Genomic DNA, 20,074 nt, shown 5'->3' on the forward strand with positions numbered 1-20,074 from the left:
GTGGACTCTAAGTGGGATCAGGAGACTTAGGGCCTGCTCCTCTCTTCCTCTGTGCTGTCTGGGCAGGAGCAGAGGCCACAGGAGCAGGAACATAAAAAGAGGGTCAGAGATAACCCTTGAGAACAGAAAAGGGGATCAAGGCAGGGGCAGAAGCTGACCCTACTTTAGAGGAAGAAGTGTGGGGAGCAGTGTGACCAATGAGAAAAAAGTCTCATCCAAACTAGTGGCTTCTCACCAGGTATTGTCACATGGTGATTTATAGCCCTTGGTCTGGGTGGCCTCAAGCCTCATAAAGAAAACACCTCGGGGTTGGGGATTTAGCTCAGTGGTAGAGCACTTGCCTAGCAAGCACAAGGCCCTGGGTTCAGTCCCCAGCTCTGAAAAAAAGAAAAAAAATTAAAAAATAAAAATAAAACACCTCAACCCCCCACCCCCAGGCCATTAGTGGGCCATTCATTCCTGCAAATGATGGTTTGCTGGGATAAACAAAAGTCATGAGGCTTCTGGGACTCAGGGAAAGTCTTTAAAATGGTACAGGCCCAGGCCCAGTGCGGTGCTTCTGCTTGTCCCATCATAGGAATCAAAGAAAATTTTGTTTGAGAAGACATAAAGCACAAACAGAATATACACAAATATTCCCAGGAAACCAAAATCAAAAAGCTGTCTCAGATGGTCTTCTTCCCTGATCCTGGGTGGCCTATAGACTCACAGCCAGTTCAGGATCCAGATGAGAACCAGCAAGTTCTCCTGCTTCTGGTAGGGGCTTGGGACTGTACTCCATTGCTCCTGGCCTAGTAACAAAATGTTTGTTTGATCCTCTCAGCCTCAAGAATAAACCTGAAACAGAATTAAACCCAAAACAGAAACACAGAAATGGACAAAAGACAACCAGGTAGCTGGACATACTGAAGTGAAAAACACTTCTCTATTTGGATCAGAAGCGCTCCAGCAAATCATGGGGGAGGTCTCCAAATGTAAAGGTTCATGATTCATCAAAGATTGATACTCTAGGACACAAATAGAATGTACATGCAAAGAATGTTTTATTCTGCAAAAGCATAGCATGCTGGGGTCTCCCATAACCAAGATAGACAACTAAATGAGTTTGCACATTAGGAAAATTCTGGCATTCTAGAACCATTACTAGGGCAAGGGGGCTGGAAACTGCAGCCAAGAATCCTTGGGTAGGAGAGCTTTATCTTCTATTAGAGAGGACAGAAACTACTGGAGTCCTTAAGGTGCAGTAGGCTAATCAGTGGTTGGGAGCCCTGAAGGACAAACAGGGCCTCACAGTCAGGTGGTCTACAAGTTGGCCCTGGAGGTTATCTGTCAGCAACTACATTAGTCTAAGTGGACGGAAGAGGAGGAGACACTCAATGCCAGGCTAAGCTATAATGCACCACTAGAAAGAAAAATGATTTAAAAAGTTACTGAGACACCATCCCTTTGCTCTTCATTGTTTTCTTCTGCTTCAGCTATCTTTCATGCCAGACAACTCCAATTCCCCCAACTACACTGGATTGCAATCTGCTGCTCATTCACCAAAACTCCCTTTCCAGATTTGGCTGTGCATACATTGCTCTTTTGAAGACTTTACACATGACTCTGTCAGATGCAGAAGGGGGGATGTTAGAACAGCTTCATTGCACATTATGAGGTCATATGAAACAAGAGGTTAGACAACACAGTATCCCTCCATTACTGTGTACAGTCAAAGAATTGTTCTGACTACAAGATCTTAGGGACCAATTAATGACTGAGAAACACACCACAGAGATAATATCAGGTTCACAGAATCTGACCATAATTTCATAGATAGGAGAAAAAACAGTGAAGAATCAGTCCTGATAGGAGTTTGGACCATTTTGTTTGCATCACATTGAGAATTTCCAAATCCATGTGTCCTATGGATGAGAGACTAGTCCCTAGGACTAATTTCTTAGTACCCAGAAGAAATATTCCTGCTTTTACTCATGGCACTCACAAAGTTTGACCTCGTTTTCATAGATATAACGTGTACTGCAGTCATAACAGGGATAGGAACCGAAGCAGATTGACTTGGGCTTCCTTACAGCCGTAAGTTCATCCATGAGTTCAGCACAAAGCTGAGAAAAGCTCTCTACTTCAACATAATCAAACTCATTATAGACCTCTACTGGAGCAGGGTACATTTCTGTGGTTAGCTGGCTCAGGTCAGTTGTCTGGTGCAGAAAGTCCTTCAGAGCATCCACGGAGATTTCGTTGTCATACAAATTGAGGCAAGTGAGCTGGGGGCATTGGGCCACGGTAGGCAGAAGGATACTGAGCTGGAAGTCATTCATACTACAGTCTTCTAATTCCAGAATCTGTAATGTGTTTGCAACACTCTTTAAGAACGTGTTTAGAGGGAAGACATCCAAGTAAGTTAAAATGGCACCTTTCAAGCACAGATGTTTAAGCTGACTGTAGTTCCAAGGCTGAGCAAATGACGACAAGTCTGACTGAGTAAACTGGCACAGAGTGATCTTGAGGGACACCAGTGGGGACTTCAGACACCTAGGGAGAGATCACATGGTTGGGATCAGTGTGACCATGGGGAGGCAAGCAGTGTAATCTGTTGGGAGTTGGCTTACTTAAGTTAAACTATTTTGACATGAGGGTATCACGTTCATGGTGGGTCTGGCTCCTTTCACAACTAAGTCTCCTAGTCTTCTCTGACAAGGAGAGACCCAGAGTTGCTCTGTAGGCTAGTAGGAACCAGAGAAAGAGGAACATTGGATCCATGACAATATATCAAGATGCCTCCTGAAAAATCACTGATTCCCTGACCTATATCTCTTCACCTCTTCACTCTTTACCCCTGACTCTCAACACCTCAGCCTTTGCATTTCTTGATCCACTTAGCCTAGTCCTGGTCTGCAAACAACCTTATATTGTTTAGGAATTAGGGGAAGAGCCTGTTTTCCCAAATATAATTGAAACAAAGAGCTCACCTGGGAAACAGTGCAGAACAGAGCCCTCTTTATGCAGTGGCCTCTCCTCTTTCCCATTCTTACACATTAGATCAGATAGGATTGCTATGAAGAAAATCTCACTAGATCAGACTCACAATACTGATCTTCTACCATGGTAGCTTTCTTCATACAATAAACCCCACTTCATTACTTATTTTTTTATAGTCATGTGAACCCTTAACATGGAACAAGATCATGCTTACATGTTCACTGGAAAATGTATACTAGCTTGCAGATAGTAGTGTCTACTACTACTCTAATGTAAAAAGAAGTTTGTTTTAGTGACAGTGACAGCTCCTCATCCTTTCTTACCTAAACAACTCATTCATGTGGCCTGTGAGAAAATAGACATCATCAATAGTGAGATGCTGGAGACAGCTGAGTTTGGAGAATAGAGAAATGATCTTTGTGACGTTCTCCTTCTCCTTGGTTGTGTGAATTCTTGGTTCAAAGATGCGTACTAGCATGAGTTTCTGAAGATTTATCATCTTGCTAATGCAAGGTACAATTTTTTCCAATTTGGACAGATTCGCAACTGTATTCAGTTCCAATTCCTTGACGAACTCTGGCTCTAACAATTTTAACGAATCCCTGACTTTGGACACTTCCATTGCTCCGATCTCCAACTTCTCACAACACAGATGTAGGAAATTCCTTCTCTTCTTTGCCCACTGCAACAACTGTGCTTGGCGTTTATCTTCTTGCACAGGAAACATAAAGGAAAGGTCACTGAACACCCTCAAACGCTGATTCCTTCTGCATCTTGAGTGGCCCTCCACTACTTGCTCCTCAAGCATAGTTTCTACTAAATGATTTCTACCCTCTCTTCCAACCTGCATATCTGAGGAGCTATGGTGTCCATCCCTCAGGTCAACCAGTTGAAGCGTGTGCATCCTGTGGATAACAAGAAATGTGTCAGAAGGGAAATTGAGACCTAACACTTTTTTCATCATCTCTGATGCTATTTGTCCCTTGTTCTGCTATCTTCTATACACTCATGGTTTTCAGTGCTGGATCTCCAATGCAACCTCTAGTTGCCAAGCAAAGGCACTTTGCCTGAGCTGCATCTGGATACCTGTTCTATTTCCCTCCATTCAATTGTCTTGGAGTTCTCTCAGCTCCTGTTTCTTTTGGTTTGTAGTTTTTCAGGACATGGTTTTTCTGTATATTCCTGGCTCTGTAGTTATATAAACTAGGCTGGCATCAAACTCAGTGATTTGCCTGCCTCTGCCTCCGAAGTATTGGAATTAAAGGTGACTGCCCTGCATGTCAGCTCCTATTTCCAATAACTGCTGGAGACACAGGGATAGGGTCATTCTTCTGTGGCTACATTTATACAAACCTGTATCTCATATTTAACTTACTACAAGAACTCAAAAGCTTTCCAGGCACCTATAGCCCTCTAAGACACTAGCCAAAGCCTCTGATCCAACTTTCACCCCATTCTCCTAAATGAAGATGTTCCCTTACTTGGTATTCAGCTTACCTGGGGCGATATTTCCGCTTCAGCCATGTGCTTACTCCATCCAGTATAGTCTGGAATATTTCCAAGTTGGGGTTATTAATTAGCAACCCAACCTGAAGGCAAGAGTAGGGCCAGTATTCCACAAGGATCTTAATCATCTTTGTTTTTCTTTGCATGGCAGCCTCCTTGAACAGAAGTGGGAAGAACACACTTGGTAGGTACTCCAGAACAGAGATGGTCAATACCTCATTTCTCACCAGACTCTGTGAAGCCAGATTCAGGAGTGTGGGTCGAGTATCAGAGCCCATTCTGATGAATCTTTAGAACGATGATCCTGGGAAAAAATTTAGGGAAGACTGTATTTTCAGGGTCTCTGTTATGAGGCTTTTAACCCCTCATAGTAAGTGTCTGTCTCCAGGGTAGTGATGATGGAGACACAAATTTTCCATATTTCCTTCACTATTTACTGGTCTCAAAAGCAAACTCCCCATACAGGCAGCATGTATAGTCTCTCTCAATCATTCATTGTCACCATTGTCCCATTCAGTTCCAACCTTTGCTATTCGGAATCCCATATTCCTTTGGAAGGGGAATCCAGGAAATAATCAGAGCCCATTCCTTATAGCAAAATCAATGTTAACCACCTTTCAGAGATAATGGGAAAAGCCATATACCAAACTAGTCCATACTGTGCTCTCAAAAAATTGATTCAGCCTGGCAAAGACAATTTATGAAATGGGGCATTTTTTAAAATAATTTTCTTTCTTTTCCTTTCTTTTGCTTCATTTTCAAAGACTGTACCTCTGGTTTATGGCCCTGGTCATCCTGGACCTCACTTTGTGAACCAGGCTGCCCTTGAATTCAGAGATCTACCTGTCTCTGCCTCCTTTTGTGCTGGGACTAAACGAGTTCACTACCACATCCAGCTTACTTTTTATTTTCAATGTTTTAGAGCCAGGTGAGGAAAACTTATCAAAGTCATACTACTTTGGAGCATAGAACATACTGGATGTGTGTAGAGGGTCCTGTCTGTCTTTTAGTAGCTTATTTGTTTCTATTGTAACAGGGTTTCACTATGTAACCCAGTACTGACCAGTAGTCTAGGCTGGACTCAAACTCACTCTAAGATCCTAAAATTGAACACTAGTCAATATGATGGCACCTTATTGGCTCAGCCTGTTGGCTTTATTCAAACATTTGTCTTTCAAATACTGAATGGATGGCAAGTTTGTAAGTAGGAGCTTATAGTTAAAATACTATAAGTATTGAGTCAGACACAGGATTCCATGTAGTCTGTAGTTTCAGGTCAGTCTAGTTTAAAAGCTTTTGAAAATAAAAAGCCAGAATAGTATGGATTGATAAGTCCCTTTGATTTTGGCCATGGTTATTTGGTGCTGGGTTTTGATTCTAGCTCATGTATAGCAAGTAGTCAATTTCAGTTGCATTCAACTCAGCCCTTTCATTTTATATATAAAGGTCACTTCATGTGCCCCAGGCTACCCTGGAACATATTGGGTACCCTAATATCCCCAGTGCTAGATTCCCAGAAGTGTGTGACCAGCCCACCTGGCATCTTTTTATGTTTGTTTGAGCAGTGAACTTTTCAAATGACCAGGTTTAAGCTACTACATTCCTACAATCACAGTTCCCAGAATCACTGTGTTTTGTGGATCCTCCTAACAAACTGTCCCCAGGCCTGTTTTTAAGATGGAGTTAAAAATAATTAGGCTGGGTGGTGCTGGCACACACCTTTAATCCCAGCCTGGGAAGGGGAGAAAGGTACGTGGATCTGAGTTTGAAGCCAGCCTAGTCTACAGAGGGAGTTCCAGGGCAGTCAGAGCTATACAAAGAAACTTAGTCTCAAAAAACAAAATCAATTAAACCTCAAAACTGTAGCCCATGAAGTATAATTTGTAGGATTACAGACAAGCTATATGACAATGAAACTGTAACTGAAATCCCAACATATCAAAGTGGGGCAAAGCTAGAAGGCTAGAAATACAAGACCAGCCTGGGCTCTATGAAATCCTGTCTCTAAAGCGTAAACTATAGTCTACCAGGCATTTCTCATTAAAACATAACTAAACCAAAACAAAAACATTCCAACTTGCCTTTTGAAGAACATTTATTTCAAATTTTAAAAGTGCTATTTATTATGTGTGTATGGCTATCAGGACTGCATGTATGTATGAGCACTACTTGCATGCAGTGTCCAAGAGGTCAGCAGAGAGTGTTACATGCATTGTAGTTGTGTGTGATATCTGACATGGATAGTAGCAAAGGAAACCAGTACTCCTGGAAGAGCAGATAGTGTGGTATGTCATCTGCTGGGCCATCTCTCCTTTTTTTTTTTTTTTTTTTTTTTTTTTCCGGTGCTGGGGACCGAACCCCGGGCCTTGCCCTTTCTAGGCAAGCGCTCTACCACCGAGCTAAATCCCCAAACCCCCGGGCCCTCCCCCCAAACCTGGGGGAGGGTTTTAAAGCCTGGGTCTTTACATAACTGAGTTACTTAGAGCACTTGCCTAGAATGCAAGTGCTCTACCTAGAATGCAATCTCTATCACTGAAAATTAACCCGAAACATACCTAGAATCCAACACCGAGAAGTTGTAATTGAAAATGTCATACATTCAAGTCAACCTGAGTCACATAAGAACTATGAAGGCTAGTATGGACTACAAGATAAAACCTTTAGAGATAGATATGAAGAAACAGACCCATGTCCTAAAATCCATTTCTTCTGAGGTACAAAGAGGAACATTAACAGTCAAAGTCAGCCTATATTAGAAAGTTTACGAACAAATTAAATTCCATTCCAAATAAAAATTCTAAAAACTTTAAAAGGCAGTCGTCATTTGATGATACGAATCACAACATGGAGCAAAATGTAGGCCATCCCAGCACTCAGGGTGCTCAGACAAGAGAACCTTGATTCCCAAGCCAGTGCAGCTGTCTGTCTAGCACTGTCAGGCTCTTGATATTCAAACAGAGAAGCACAGAGGACATTGGAGGTAAGAGCAGACCTGAATTTTGAACCAAGTCCAATATCCATGTGAAGAAATAGACTCCAGGAGGCTCTAGGCAGACATATATAAAATGTCTCTGAACCAGTTAAGGTATCCTGGCCTAGACGAAAGACTTACCTGATTAAGATGCAGGCGACACACTGTACGGATCTGAGTGTCTTCTCTGGCTCCAATGACAGACACCTTTACAGACCTTTTCCCACATGCCCCTTATTAGCTCCGCCACTAATAAAGTGCTATCATCTGATTGGATGATTTTGCCCCACCCATTTAATCTTATATGGTTTTTTGTTTGTTTGTTTTGGGGTTTTTTTGTTTGTTTGTTTGTTTTGGGTTTTTTGTTTTGTTTTTTTTTTGTTTTGTTTTGTTTTGTTTTGTTTTTTTTTTTGTCATAATCATGTAACAAAACCACCTTGGAAGAAAGTAGAAAGGAAGAAACAAAATCCTGACTCTGGGATGAATATCAGAAGTCCATGCTTGAATTCATGTCATAACACTGAACTCATTTATTGTTTAAATTCATTCAATTATTTGTTTATTTATACACTTGGCTTGTAATTTACTTTTGTGACAGTGTCTTACTCTCGCTAAGCTTGATTTGGAGTCTCAGCAATTCTTCTGCCTCATCCTTCCTTCTGAGAGAATTGCTATTTTGAACTGGCACAGCTGGCTGAATTATATTTATGACGAACACTGTGCTGAGTATGAGTTAGGTCAGGGTTTAATCTGTGCCTCATTATAGAGAAACTTTTAGAAAAACAAACACAAAGTTATGATTTGCACAACTATGAAAGTGTTGTAGAGTTCAAGGCTGAGTCTGGTACTCTTGCTTGAGATGGCTGAGGTGGGAGGTCCAGTCAAAGTCAGCTTCAGCTACAGAGGGAGACTGAGAACAGCCTGGGTTCATGGACATCATTTCTTCCAATCTCACATAAACCCAAACCAAAACAAAGAAAGTGGGCTTTAGGGAGAAGCTGGCCCTGGTGCCCTGGAGGGTAATGGTGTTGGAGGAAGGATCAGCCAGAATATTGGCCAAAAAAGGGGAAATTGTAACTGGGTGGTGAGCAGGGTATAGTGGCATACACCTTTAATCCCAGTAGTCTGGAGGCAGGAGGAAAAGAATCTCTCAATGTACATAGGGAATTCCAGCCCAGCCAAGGCCTCCCAATGATACTCTGTTTCAGAATTAAAAAAAAAAAAAAGACTAATTTTTTTTAAAACAAGGGAACTCTGCAGCTAGAGAAAGGGCACACTTGGCAATGGTGCTGACATTAAACCTACCTACCTCCGTTCATTTACAGGAACCCACATGCTTGAAGTTGAGAATGTCTTCTCTGGATGTTCTCCCAACTCAATATCTGTCCCCCATGTCTGTTTCCCAAAAGAAGTAAATATTAAATAATAAAGAGAGGAAAAATATATGGAAGCTAAGCAGGATTGTGGTATGAACTTACGTTTCAGAATTGAGGACACTGAAGAAGGATTGCTCGAAGATTGAGTCCAGTCTAAACCACTGAATGAAACTTTTATCTCAACCAACTAACAATAGTGGAAACTGGGACTCAAGGCAGAGAGTGTGCTCACATCCAGTCAAATACACCTCTCTCTCTCTCTCTCTCTCTCTCTCTCTCTCTCTCTCTCTCTCTCTCTCATACAATAATAAGTATAATAAAATAGGCTCAAATAAGAAAGGAAAGAAAGAAAGAGAACCCCAAAGTCCTGTGCTAAGTCCCACTGTGATTATGTGCTGACTTTCATAAAACTTAACAGAGTGTGGCAGTTCTTTTAAACCCTTGCGCTCAACAGAAGTGTAACTAAGAAATGTGGCAACTCCTAAGACAGGGACACTTCAGGTGCAATGCCATTACAATGGACACTTAATACAATATTTCACATTTGATATAATTATGTCACATCAGAATTGACATAGCCTAATAGCCATAAAGGCATGCTTTGAGTACTAGACAGACTTTAAAATATGCTGAATTATTTAAAATGCAGGGTCATTTAATTGAGTATCAGTGGATATGTCTAAAAAAAACCATATTACCTAAAGCTCAGGAAACATAACAAAAGATAGGGTGGAAAGACTATGAGAGCCAGAGGATCAGGAAGTTAACTGTGAGATTGTGTCTCCTGGGAATGCAAGTAGTTACACCTTTGAAGTCTCACAAACATGACTACCTAAGCAAGAGCTGAACAAGAACCATACCCATGTTAAAATGGCCAGAAGAAAAACTAAAGCCCCGACCCTAGACAAAGAGTAAGGAATACGGAAAGTAGACAAATATTCCCTAGGCAGGAACACACAGTTTGGTTGTATCAATACAAAATGGTCAGCCCTGAAAGCATACATGAGTAATATACTAACAGAGTATATTAGAATAAATATGTATATAACAGCAAGTAATAAAAAAGCAAGAGTCCATGAATGTAAAATCGAGCAATGAGGGGGACATGGGAGTTATAGACATCACTTTCGACAGAAGGCCAGCACCTCTATTATGTAGTATCATAGTTTTGTTAAATTATTATATTTATAATTTATAATTGTTGATATACCATTATACTATTATGATTAAAAATAAAATATTATGAAATACCTAATTTTTAAAATTATTTCAACTATATCGTTGTTGAGTGTTTGCCTGCATGTATATTAGTGTAACACATGACGGCAGAGACAGAACAGTACAGAGCACAGGGCCAGATAACCCTAGAATTGAATGGAGTTACAGATGGTTATAAACCTCTATCTGAGTGCTGGGACTTTACCAGAAGTCTATCTGGGTCTTCTACAAGAGCTACTAGTACTCTCACTCAGCTATCTCTCTAAGGCCCTCCTGGTTTCCCTGATTTGAGCCTGTGTCTAGTGGTTCCTTTTTTTTTTCCCCCCCTTTGGAGCTGGGGACCAAACCCAGGGCCTTGCGCTTGCTAGGCAAGCCCTCTACCGCTGAGCTAAATCCCCAACCCCAAGTGTCTAGTGGTTCCTAAACTGATCTCAAACTCACCGTGCAACCAAAGAGAATTTTGAACTTCTGATCCTCATGCCTTCAAGTGCTGAATCCTGGAATTTCAGCTGTGGGCCACCACACCCAGTGTAAGCATTGCTTCTTGTAGTAAATCAGACTCAGGCCTTTGTGATTGTTAGCCAAGAAGTCTGACAAGGAAGCTACAAACAGTCCTAAATTTTGTTTTGTTAGTTTCGTGTGATAAGATCTCATGTATTCAAGCTGTCTTCAGAATCCTTATGTAGCAGAAACTGGCCTGGGACTCATTATTATCTTGCCTTATGCTTCTAAAATGCTGGTATTACAGGTGTGAGCTATCACATCTAGCCCTAATTTTTCTTACCTGGAGAAACAAGATGAACCTGTTATTACTACACCATTCAAGCATTTTCTGTTTGATGGTTTCACACATTTAATAAGAAAATCATGGGACTGATGAGGAGTTAAAGGTAGTAGTTGATCTCACAGAGGATTCATGTTCAGTTCCCAACACCTAGGTGGATAACTCACAACATATAACTCCATCTCAAGGGATCTGACATCCTCTTCTCTCTGGTCTCTGCAGTCAACTGCATTCAAGGATTCACCCTTACATTCAGAGAAACTTGAGGTAAACGTAAAACAGATCTTAACAAAATTGGAAAGGAGAAACATACTAGCTAAAAACTTCTTAATTTTTATTTTGCTCTATGAGATTGAGCATTTTCATCTCTGGTCCCTGGTGATGGAGTTGGAAACTTCTGTGGTTATAATCAACCATATGAATATGGTTGATGGGGATCCTTTCAAAGAATAGTCAGTGCTCTTAACTACTGGAAACTCTCTAGCATCCAATAATCATTTAGCTTTTTGCTTTCTTTTGTCTTTTGAGATCACATTGTATAAATCTGAAATTCTGTGGTGTTAATAATTTAGCCAGACATTTGCCAGGAGCATCTCGTGGCTGCTGAAGCATCTCGTGGCTGCTGAAAAGTTTGAAGCAGGAGAATTTCTGAAACCCAGTGAAACCTTGACATTCTTATGCACTTTTCCCTATCACCTCCTCGATTTCCATACCTAAAATTCCCTCAGAATATAGAGAGAGCAACACCCAGATTATTTGTATTCAATATCTTAAGCACTAGCTTTACTTCCTCCATGGAATCTTTCCCTTCTTTCCTTAGATCACTATTTTACAGTGTTGAGGACATTACCCAGCACTTCTAGCTTGCTAGGTATAACTTCTCTTCCAGGTGTGGCAGTAGACACCTTTAATCTCAGCTTTAATATTGACTAGATAAGGAATTCCAGGAAGAACAGGACTATAAGCACAGTCCCTATAAAAAAACAAACAAACAAACAAAAAACAAACAAACAAACAAAAAAAACCAAGGAAACAAAAATACTAAAGGGTACTTCCTCAGAGAGATATCCTCAGAGAGATGTCCTTTACTAGTTAGGATTCTTTATTGTATAATACAGATTGGACCCTCTTTCTATGCTTGTGGGTACAGGCAGAAAGAGTCCTCCAGTTATTGCTGCATGTTTCCCAAGCAGTCCAGCACACCTAGTAGCCTTTTCCTAGATGGGCTTTTAAAGTCCCAGGATTCTCTAATAGTCTTCATCCAGAAGTTGCTGTCCTGCATTTTGACCCCATTCTCATCAAAACAGGATTTCATGTGATACACACTTGCCTGGGTCTGGAACCTGCTTTGTCACAGATGACCTTGAACTCCTTGCCTTAGAGTTCAGGAATTCATAGCCACTATGCCGTAAGATCTCCATGTCAAGATCCAGGTCAGAAACCCAATATCTGGATCATTCCAATTCCGGATTGTAACTCATTCCAGATATAGTCAAGTTGACAACCAGGACTAGCCACTACACATTCATATTTTTTAAATTTAATTTTTTTTTTAATTATTCACTTGCTCACTATCCCTCTCCCATTCACCCACTTCCACAATCCTTCCCCCTATACTCTCCTTCTTTGAGTGGGTGGGCCTCACTAGGTATCCCCTTACCTTGGCACTTCAAGTCTCTGCAAGGCTAGGCACTTCCTTTTCCATTGAAGCCAGACAAGGCCGCTGCCCAGCTAGAGGAAACTATCCCACGTGCAGGCAATAGCTTTTGGAATAGCTCCTGCTCCAAGTGTTTGGGACTCACATGCAGACCAAAATGCACATTCGCTACATACATGCAGGAGGCCTACGTTCAGCCCGTGTATGTTCTTTGGTTGGTAGGTCAGACTGAGAGCTCCTGTGGTCTAGGTTAGTTGTCTCTGTCCGTCTTCCTGTGGAGTTACTATCTTCTTCAGTGCATACAATCATTCCTCCTATTCTCCCATAGGAGTGCCCAAGCTCCATCCACTGTTTGTCTGTGGGTGTCTGTATCGCGATGAGACAGCTGCTGCGTGGAACCTCTCAAAGGACAACTTGTTCCTGTCTATATTCATAACAGAGTATCATTAATAGTGTTAGGGATTGGTGCTTGCCTTTGGAATGGGTCTCAAGTTGGGCTAGTTTTTGGCTGGCTATCCCTTCAGTCTCTGATCTATCCCCTGTCCCTTCATTTCTTGTAGACAGGATAAGTTTTCTGGGTGGGTTGGTGTCTCCATTTCTCCACTAGGGTTCTTGTCTGGTTATAGGAGGTGGCCTCTTCTGAGCCTATATCCCTAATATAGGGAATCACAGCTAAGGTCACGATCATAGATTCTTGTGTACCTTCTTTATTGCAGGTCTCTATGTCATCTGGAGAAAGCCCCCACCTCCTCACCTCACTCATTTGTACATTCCCATTTATTTTCATGGCCATCTAGCCACCTTTCCTGTTCTTTCTCAACAGGTGATCCTGAACCTGTATTTCCTTCATACCCCCCCACTCCCATCTCTCTCTTATTTTATTTTACTTATTATTTTATTTTATTCTCTCTTCTTTTCTTAGTGAGATTCAAGCTTCTTAGCTTGGTCCTTCCTTCTTCTTTAACTTCTTTGGGTTTGTGGAGCTGATTTCATTATGTAGCTCAGGCTAGAGTCAAGCTTTTGGCTCTCCAGCTGCCTCCTGTAATGATGTGTGTACATGCTAGACCTACCATATCAACTGAGCTGCATCCTCACCATCAATGTCACAAGATGAATGCCCTCACACCATCATGGTCCTCTGCGTGCCACAGCATCCAGAACAGGTCTAAATCTCCAGAAGAGAATCATAATGTAGACCATGCCAAAGGCCCACTAACACTGACATTCTCTGCTTTATATTTCAGGGCAATCATGAGGAACAGTCCTGTAAACCCGAAGATGACTCACTCTCAGAACTATGCTGTTCATATAAGAATAAAACTCACTCAGATGTGCCAGCTCACACTATAACATAGGGAAGTCCGAGGCAGGAGGGTTTTAAGGCACCTAGTATGGGCAATATACTGAGTGCAAGCTAATCTTAGGTACACTTTGAAACCCCACTTCAAAAATTAAAACAAAACAAAACAATAGTAAGTCCATAAACCCATAACTAACAAGTCAGTGTTCACTAGTAGTACCAATGAATGAGTTTGCAACTGTTTATTGCTGTAGTTTAAGCCCCACCCCCCAATTGAGATCTTATCCAATCCACCCTGATACCATCTAAATCACCAAATGAGCAAGTGTATTGTGATTCAACTATTAAATCAGACTGCAGATTTTGGCTGGGAGGGTGTGGCTACAAAGGAGGGGAAAGGTGTAAATAGTCAGAGGACCCAGGGAAAACTTCAGGGTTTTGGAGCGTTGATCTGAGGGTTTTGGAGCATTGATCCGCTTGGAGTTGCTAGCTGGGATCTAGAGACTGTCAGCATTCTCATCAGGTAAGTTCCTTATCTCCATTTGGGGCATTTGATTTCACTCAGCTAGAGTCTACCTTTAAGTTTCTTATGTCATTTGTATATATGTTTAGTTTACTAACTTTTTTTCTTATAAGGACAGCATTTAATCGGGGCTGGCTGACAGGTTCAGAGGTTCAGTCCGTCATCATGGAGGTGGGACCATGGCAGTGTTCAGACAGTCATGGTGCTGGAGGAACTGAATTCTACATCTTGTTCTGTCCCCAGCTGGTGATGACAGTAGGGCTCCTGGCTGTAGTGGTCTACTTGTATACTGTGGTGGCCTTCAACTTCTTCCACAAGTTCTGAGTCTAATCACAGTTCTTTTTTTTGTTTGTTTGTTTGTTTTTTGTTTTTTGGTTTTTTTTATTTATTTATTATATATGAGTACATTGTAGCTGTCTTCAGACACACCAGAAGAGGGCATCAGATCTCATTACAGATGGTTGTGAGCCACCATGTGGTTGCTGGGATTTGAACTCAGGACCTCGGGAAGAGTAGTCGGGTGCTCTTAACCACTGAGCCATCTCTCCAGCCCCTAATCACAGTTCTTATTGCTTCTGATTTTTGGCTTTCTGGTCCTTTTTTCAGTTCCTCTAGGATCACATGTTTCCTTCCCACTAACTTTTTTTAAGATGAGTATTTCCTACATAACCCTGTCAGCATGTAATTCACAAAGCTCTCCTGCTGCCTTAGCAACTGGAGGGCCAGTACCTATCAGACCAGTGTGTGTTGCTTATAGCAAGTGTGTTTTTTAAAAGTACTATATAATGTACACTATAGCTGTCATCAGATACACCAGAAGACAGTGGCAGTTCCCATTACTGATAGCTGTGTATGTGCCACCATGTGATTGCTGGGAATTGAACTCGGGACTTCTGGAAGAGCAGTTTGTACTCTTAACCACTGAGCCATTTTTCCAGCTCACAAGTCAAATCTTTTTGAGTCTGTAGTTTCTGTGTTTATTTTTGAGACAGTCCCACTCTGAATATCAGTGTGACATCGAACTCCAGGAAATTCCGAAGGGATTTCAAACATGAGTATTCAAATGTCTTGACTGTGTTGATCTTTACTGGGGGTGCTATGTGAAGGTTTTGAGACAAGGTTTCTCTGCATGGGCCTGGCTATCCTAGAAATGGCTCTGTAGACCTGGCTTGTCTAGAACTTACAATGGTTCCTGAGTGTGGGATCAAACGAATAGGCTTGTGCCACCACCACCCAACTTGTTCTGATATGTAGGCCAATTTAAGCCTGGTCTGGATGGGTAAGAGTCAGAGTGATCTACAGAGCAAGATTCAGGATAGCAAGTGCAGAGACACTGTAACAATAATGAAAAAAAGCACTTTGTGTCTGTGGTGGTGGATACATAGTCTCATTGTGGAGAACAGGATGTCCCCAAACATGCATGATGTGGGTCGGCATCCCCTTGTCTTAAGTGTTCAAATTAAAAGTGTGAACCATCATTTTGCACTTAATTTTAAATTTCTTTTTTGATCTTCCACTAGTTTTTAGAGAGGTCAGGTAAGGTCCAGAAGTAACCTACCATGACATTGAGCTCGTAAGTTTCCTCACTTTAACATGTAAATTGTCTACTCCATATTATAGTCTTGTCTTTGTAGATGCTTTATATATAGTTACAGAGCTTGGCAATAGCTAATAAAGGTTTGTAGCTCTACTGTTTTACCATCCTATTCTGCTCTGTAGCTTGAAGAGGACCTCACTTTACCCCTTTGGTTGAAATACCAGTACACATGATAGCCAATTGTGAAGTCAATGATGCCAATTTCACAGATTCCCTACATTCCACACAGGGTCAGCTGAAAGAGACTAGGAAGGTTGGGCCCTGACTGTTTACATCGTCAGTTGTCTCTCCAGGGTCTGTGGTGTTTAACAGTATATCACCAAAATGGGGGTTTCCTTGATAACCCCTTCTCAGTAGGGTGTATTCATCTGAGCTGTGGTTGGAATTGGATGGGTGTATTTGGGAAAGAGCAGACTTAGGAGAAGCTTCACACACCAGAGAGAAGTATGACTTTAAAATTAACATCCAGTGATCAAAATGCGTAACGTGCAACCTCTACCATCTCCACATTAGTGATATTGCCCAGAGAAGTCTTTGTGTGGACAATAGGCTTTCAAAGTTTTCTGAATGGTGTCTTTGCTTTTATGCTTCCCAGGATCATTTTCACTGAAATCCAGTCACAATGAGCTTTGACTCCCCACCCACACTCTTCCACTTGGCAAGACACACTCTACTGATGGAGGAAGCTTTAGTCATTTCTGCTCTAGAGGAACTGCCCTGTCATCTATTCCCAGAGTTGTTCAAGGGGGCCTTCACTGACAGGCATACAAACGTCCTGACTGCAATGGTGTCTACTTGGCCTTTACCATGCCTTCCTGTAGGAACCTTGATGGAGGAGCCTCACCTGGAGACTTTGAAAGCACTGCTTGATGGGTTAAATGTCCTGGTGACACAGACGTGTAATTCCAGGTAAGCAATAGCCAACTAGGCAGAGGAAGGCTCTGTATGTGCAGACAAGGAACTGCTGGGGACAGGGAGTATATATTTGTCGAAAGGTGATCAGAGCCTTCTGATATATTGTGTCACCCTAGAGGATTGTAGAATTTTGGGCTCGGCCTCAGCCATCAGGTCAAATGATGGGAAATGTGGAGGACACAGTTCCTGAGGAACCTGCCCTTGTTTTTCATACAGGCATAAGTGGAATGAGGCTGGGATTAATGGAATGAAGGGAAGACAGACAGGGCTGCAACTGTTTTTCTTGAAAAAGATTCCTTTTTCGCTGAAGATGAGACCCAAGGCTTGACATTAGGCATATGGTAGGGATAGCTGAAGTGTGAAGTGTGGACGAAAAGTATAATATAAGGTGTGTCTTCTGAAAAGTCTACTTTTTTTCATCCACTGTAGGTGCAAACTCAGAGTGCTTGATTTGAGGAGGAACATGCACCATGAGTTCTGGGGCATGAAAGCTGTCTCCCATGAAGATAACTGCTCACTACAGATCATGGCACAGAAACAGCCCATGGAGACCTGTCCTGACCCTGAGAGGGAGAAACCTTTTAAGGTGGTAACCGATTTTGAACTCAGGGATGCCAGTTTAGATGAATGGACCATATACTTGTTGCAGTGGGTCAAGCAGAGAAAATCATCCATTCATCTATGCTGTAGGAAGCTGCACGTTTGGGATTCACCATTCTCTACTGTCATAAAGATCTTGGAATTCGTGGATTTAAACTGTATCCTGGAGCTACGGCTGAGTCATTGGAGATTTGAGTTCCTGGTAGACCTCGTTCCTTACCTGGAGCAGATGAATAATCTTCACACCCTCATGCTAGAGGGAATTAAGAATTCCTTAAATTTTACTGCTTGGGAAGAGGAGGAAGATGAGTGGCAAGGCTCATTTCCCTTTCAGTTCTCCAATTTCAGCTGTCTTCAGAATCTCTATTTGAATGATATCTACTTTATAGAAGACTCCCTTGAGGAGTGGCTCAGGTAAGATGGGATGAAGAGCACTCCAGACCATAGAAAAAGATCTCCTTTTCCAAATGAGTTAGTAAGACCTTGGTGGTCTGAGCACACCCTATCAGTGTTAGAGATATATTTAGCATTTCTGAAGAAATGACCTCTGTGCTCAGATATGTGTGACCATGTACCAGCATGCTTCTAATTAATTGTTCATATGTGAAAGGTTGGTTTGAGTCCAGAAAGGGATTGAGTAGATGGAAAATGTGACACTAGATTTGAAGATGAGGAAATAGATACACTTATGGTAGAGAACAGATCAAAGGCCTCTTAGGGACATCCCTAGGATGAATCTGAAACCATCATATATGGACAGACAAAATTTGGAATAGGTGTTTTCTGCTGGACTTTCAAGTCCTTCAATCCTCTAGAATAACATTTTGCAAAACTAATGATCTCTTGCTCTCTCCTAGCTGCCTGATGACCCCTTTGGAGACCTTGTCGATTACAGATTGCCCTCGGCTCTTACAGTCAGACTTGGAATGCCTGCCCCATTGTTCGAATATTTTTAAGCTCAAGCATCTGCACATGAATGCTATCTTACTATCTGATGCAGCCCCCGAGCTTCCAGGGCGAATCCTTGAGAAAGTCACAAGTACCTTGCAAATTCTGGAACTGGAGCAGTGTGGAATGCGGGACTCTCATTTCAAAGCTCTCTTGCCTGCCCTGAGCGAATGCTCCCAGCTCCTCAAAGTCAACTTCTATCATAATGATATCTCTCTGCCTGTCCTGAAGGAGCTTCTAGATCACACAGCCAAGCTGAGCCAACTGACCCAGGAGCTGTACCCCGCCCCTCTGGAATGCTATGAGGGTAACACAATACTTAAAGACAGATTTAAGAAACTTTGTCCAGAGCTGCTGTGCCTCCTTAGGGGCAAAAGGTTGCCCAAGAAAGTCTCCTTTGCTACAAGTGCCTGCTTGCAGTGTTCGCATTCCTGTTACTATTATTATAACCAGGAGCCTAACGATTCCTGTTACTATCATAACCAGGAGACTAAAGATTGCCTTTGTCAGTAAGTAGAATAAGGTTGCTTCTGGTACCTTACTCTGGAAGAATGCAGGTCTAGTGAGAGGATATGAACACACTGTATGTCCATCCTTGTTTGAATATAATAAATATGCTGAGCTTTTAGGATGATAGTGCCCATTGTTCTCATCCTTTTAATATCTGTTTCTTTCTCCACTGCCCTAATCAGGTCAGTCTTAAAGTTGTGTGGGTTGTGGTTTCATCCTGTATATCTGTCATCAAGGAGACCCAGAGGACATGGGCTTCACATTGGAATGAAATTGGTGTGCAGTTGGTTCAAATCCCAGTGTCTTGAGATTGACATGGAAAATTATGGAATGAGGGCACAGGAGACTGGGTCAGAAAGACAATTATGCATTTTAAAATGATTATTTTGTATTAGACAACTATAAGCACGGAAATTCTGTTCCCTGAAGTTCCAGTTAGTGAGGGTTTCCCTAGAATGGTAGCACAAAGGTAGATAAGAGTTGGACCCTACAAACCTGGAGTGTTCTAGGAACCTGGAGGAGGGCACAGAGGTCATCGTACTCACAGAAGCACTAAGAGAACCAGGAATGTTAATCATACAGGGGTGGCTCCTCAATCAGGAGATAAAACATTAAAAGAAAAAACCCTGGATTTCATCCAGGAAGCTTTTTTTTTTTTTTTTTTAGACCTGGTAACCTTGTTGCTATCTATGGAGATAGGCCACACCTACCTTGTTATCTGTGGAGACAGACCTCACCTACATTTTTGCTTTGGAGGCAGACCTCACCCAAATTCCCCAGAATAGATTTCCAGGCTCTTCCCATCATAGACCATTACCTTGCTACATATCCTGAAAGGAGATGTCACATGTACTTTATGGCCTGCAGACTTTGCTTTCAGACCGAGACCACACTACATTCTAGACCTTTTAGCTAAAGAACCCACCCTTATGGTCACATGTACCTTGGAAAATAGTCTCTAGTCACACCTTAAGCTTTATTACACACACACACACACACACACACACACACACACACACACACACACACACACACACACGTGGATTTGGACTGATTGTTGCCTCTAAACCTCTCCCCAAACTACTATATTTTACATATGCTGACTGTGAACTGTCTGGCATTAGACTTTCTGAGGGTTGATCCAGGTGGAAGGAAATCTGCACAGCATTTTTATCTACTTGCATGGA

General features: G+C 41.9%; 2 protein-coding genes across 2 annotated transcripts; one reads left to right on the forward strand and one right to left on the reverse strand.

Moving 5' to 3' along the window:
* Nucleotides 1-1,967: 1,967 nt before the first annotated feature.
* On the reverse strand, nucleotides 1,968-4,766 carry LOC116900875 (preferentially expressed antigen in melanoma-like protein 7). Its single transcript, XM_032902555.1, has 3 exons — nucleotides 4,480-4,766; nucleotides 3,306-3,887; nucleotides 1,968-2,535 (listed from the first exon to the last, which is right to left on the reverse strand). The coding sequence occupies exons 1-3, from the start codon at nucleotides 4,764-4,766 to the stop codon at nucleotides 1,968-1,970; spliced, it is 1,437 nt and encodes a 478-aa protein (XP_032758446.1).
* A 10,762-nt stretch (nucleotides 4,767-15,528) lies between these two features.
* LOC116900347 (oogenesin-2-like) lies at nucleotides 15,529-19,004 on the forward strand. The gene is made up of 4 exons (XM_032902100.1): nucleotides 15,529-15,760; nucleotides 16,510-16,823; nucleotides 17,259-17,843; nucleotides 18,287-19,004. The coding sequence occupies exons 2-4, from the start codon at nucleotides 16,537-16,539 to the stop codon at nucleotides 18,888-18,890; spliced, it is 1,476 nt and encodes a 491-aa protein (XP_032757991.1). The 5' UTR covers nucleotides 15,529-15,760; nucleotides 16,510-16,536; the 3' UTR covers nucleotides 18,891-19,004.
* The last annotated feature ends 1,070 nt before the right edge of the window (nucleotides 19,005-20,074 follow it).

Source organism: Rattus rattus, chromosome 5 (assembly GCF_011064425.1).
Source record: "Rattus rattus isolate New Zealand chromosome 5, Rrattus_CSIRO_v1, whole genome shotgun sequence".
NCBI lineage: Eukaryota > Metazoa > Chordata > Mammalia > Rodentia > Muridae > Rattus > Rattus rattus.

What these genes read in the sequence shown, in the direction of transcription:
- LOC116900875 (XM_032902555.1), bottom strand. Translation starts at nt 4,766, where the DNA reads ATGGGCTCTGATACTCGACCCACACTCCTGAATCTGGCTTCACAGAGT. An exon ending in AAGCGGAAATATCGCCCCAG is followed by an intron (nt 3,888 to 4,479) that starts GTAAGCTGAATA and finishes TGTTATCCACAG; the next exon opens with GATGCACACGCTTCAACTGG. An exon ending in CACATGAATGAGTTGTTTAG is followed by an intron (nt 2,536 to 3,305) that starts GTAAGAAAGGAT and finishes ATCTCTCCCTAG; the next exon opens with GTGTCTGAAGTCCCCACTGG.
- LOC116900347 (XM_032902100.1), top strand. Translation starts at nt 16,537, where the DNA reads ATGAGCTTTGACTCCCCACCCACACTCTTCCACTTGGCAAGACACACT. An exon ending in ACACAGACGTGTAATTCCAG is followed by an intron (nt 16,824 to 17,258) that starts GTAAGCAATAGC and finishes CATCCACTGTAG; the next exon opens with GTGCAAACTCAGAGTGCTTG. An exon ending in TCCCTTGAGGAGTGGCTCAG is followed by an intron (nt 17,844 to 18,286) that starts GTAAGATGGGAT and finishes GCTCTCTCCTAG; the next exon opens with CTGCCTGATGACCCCTTTGG.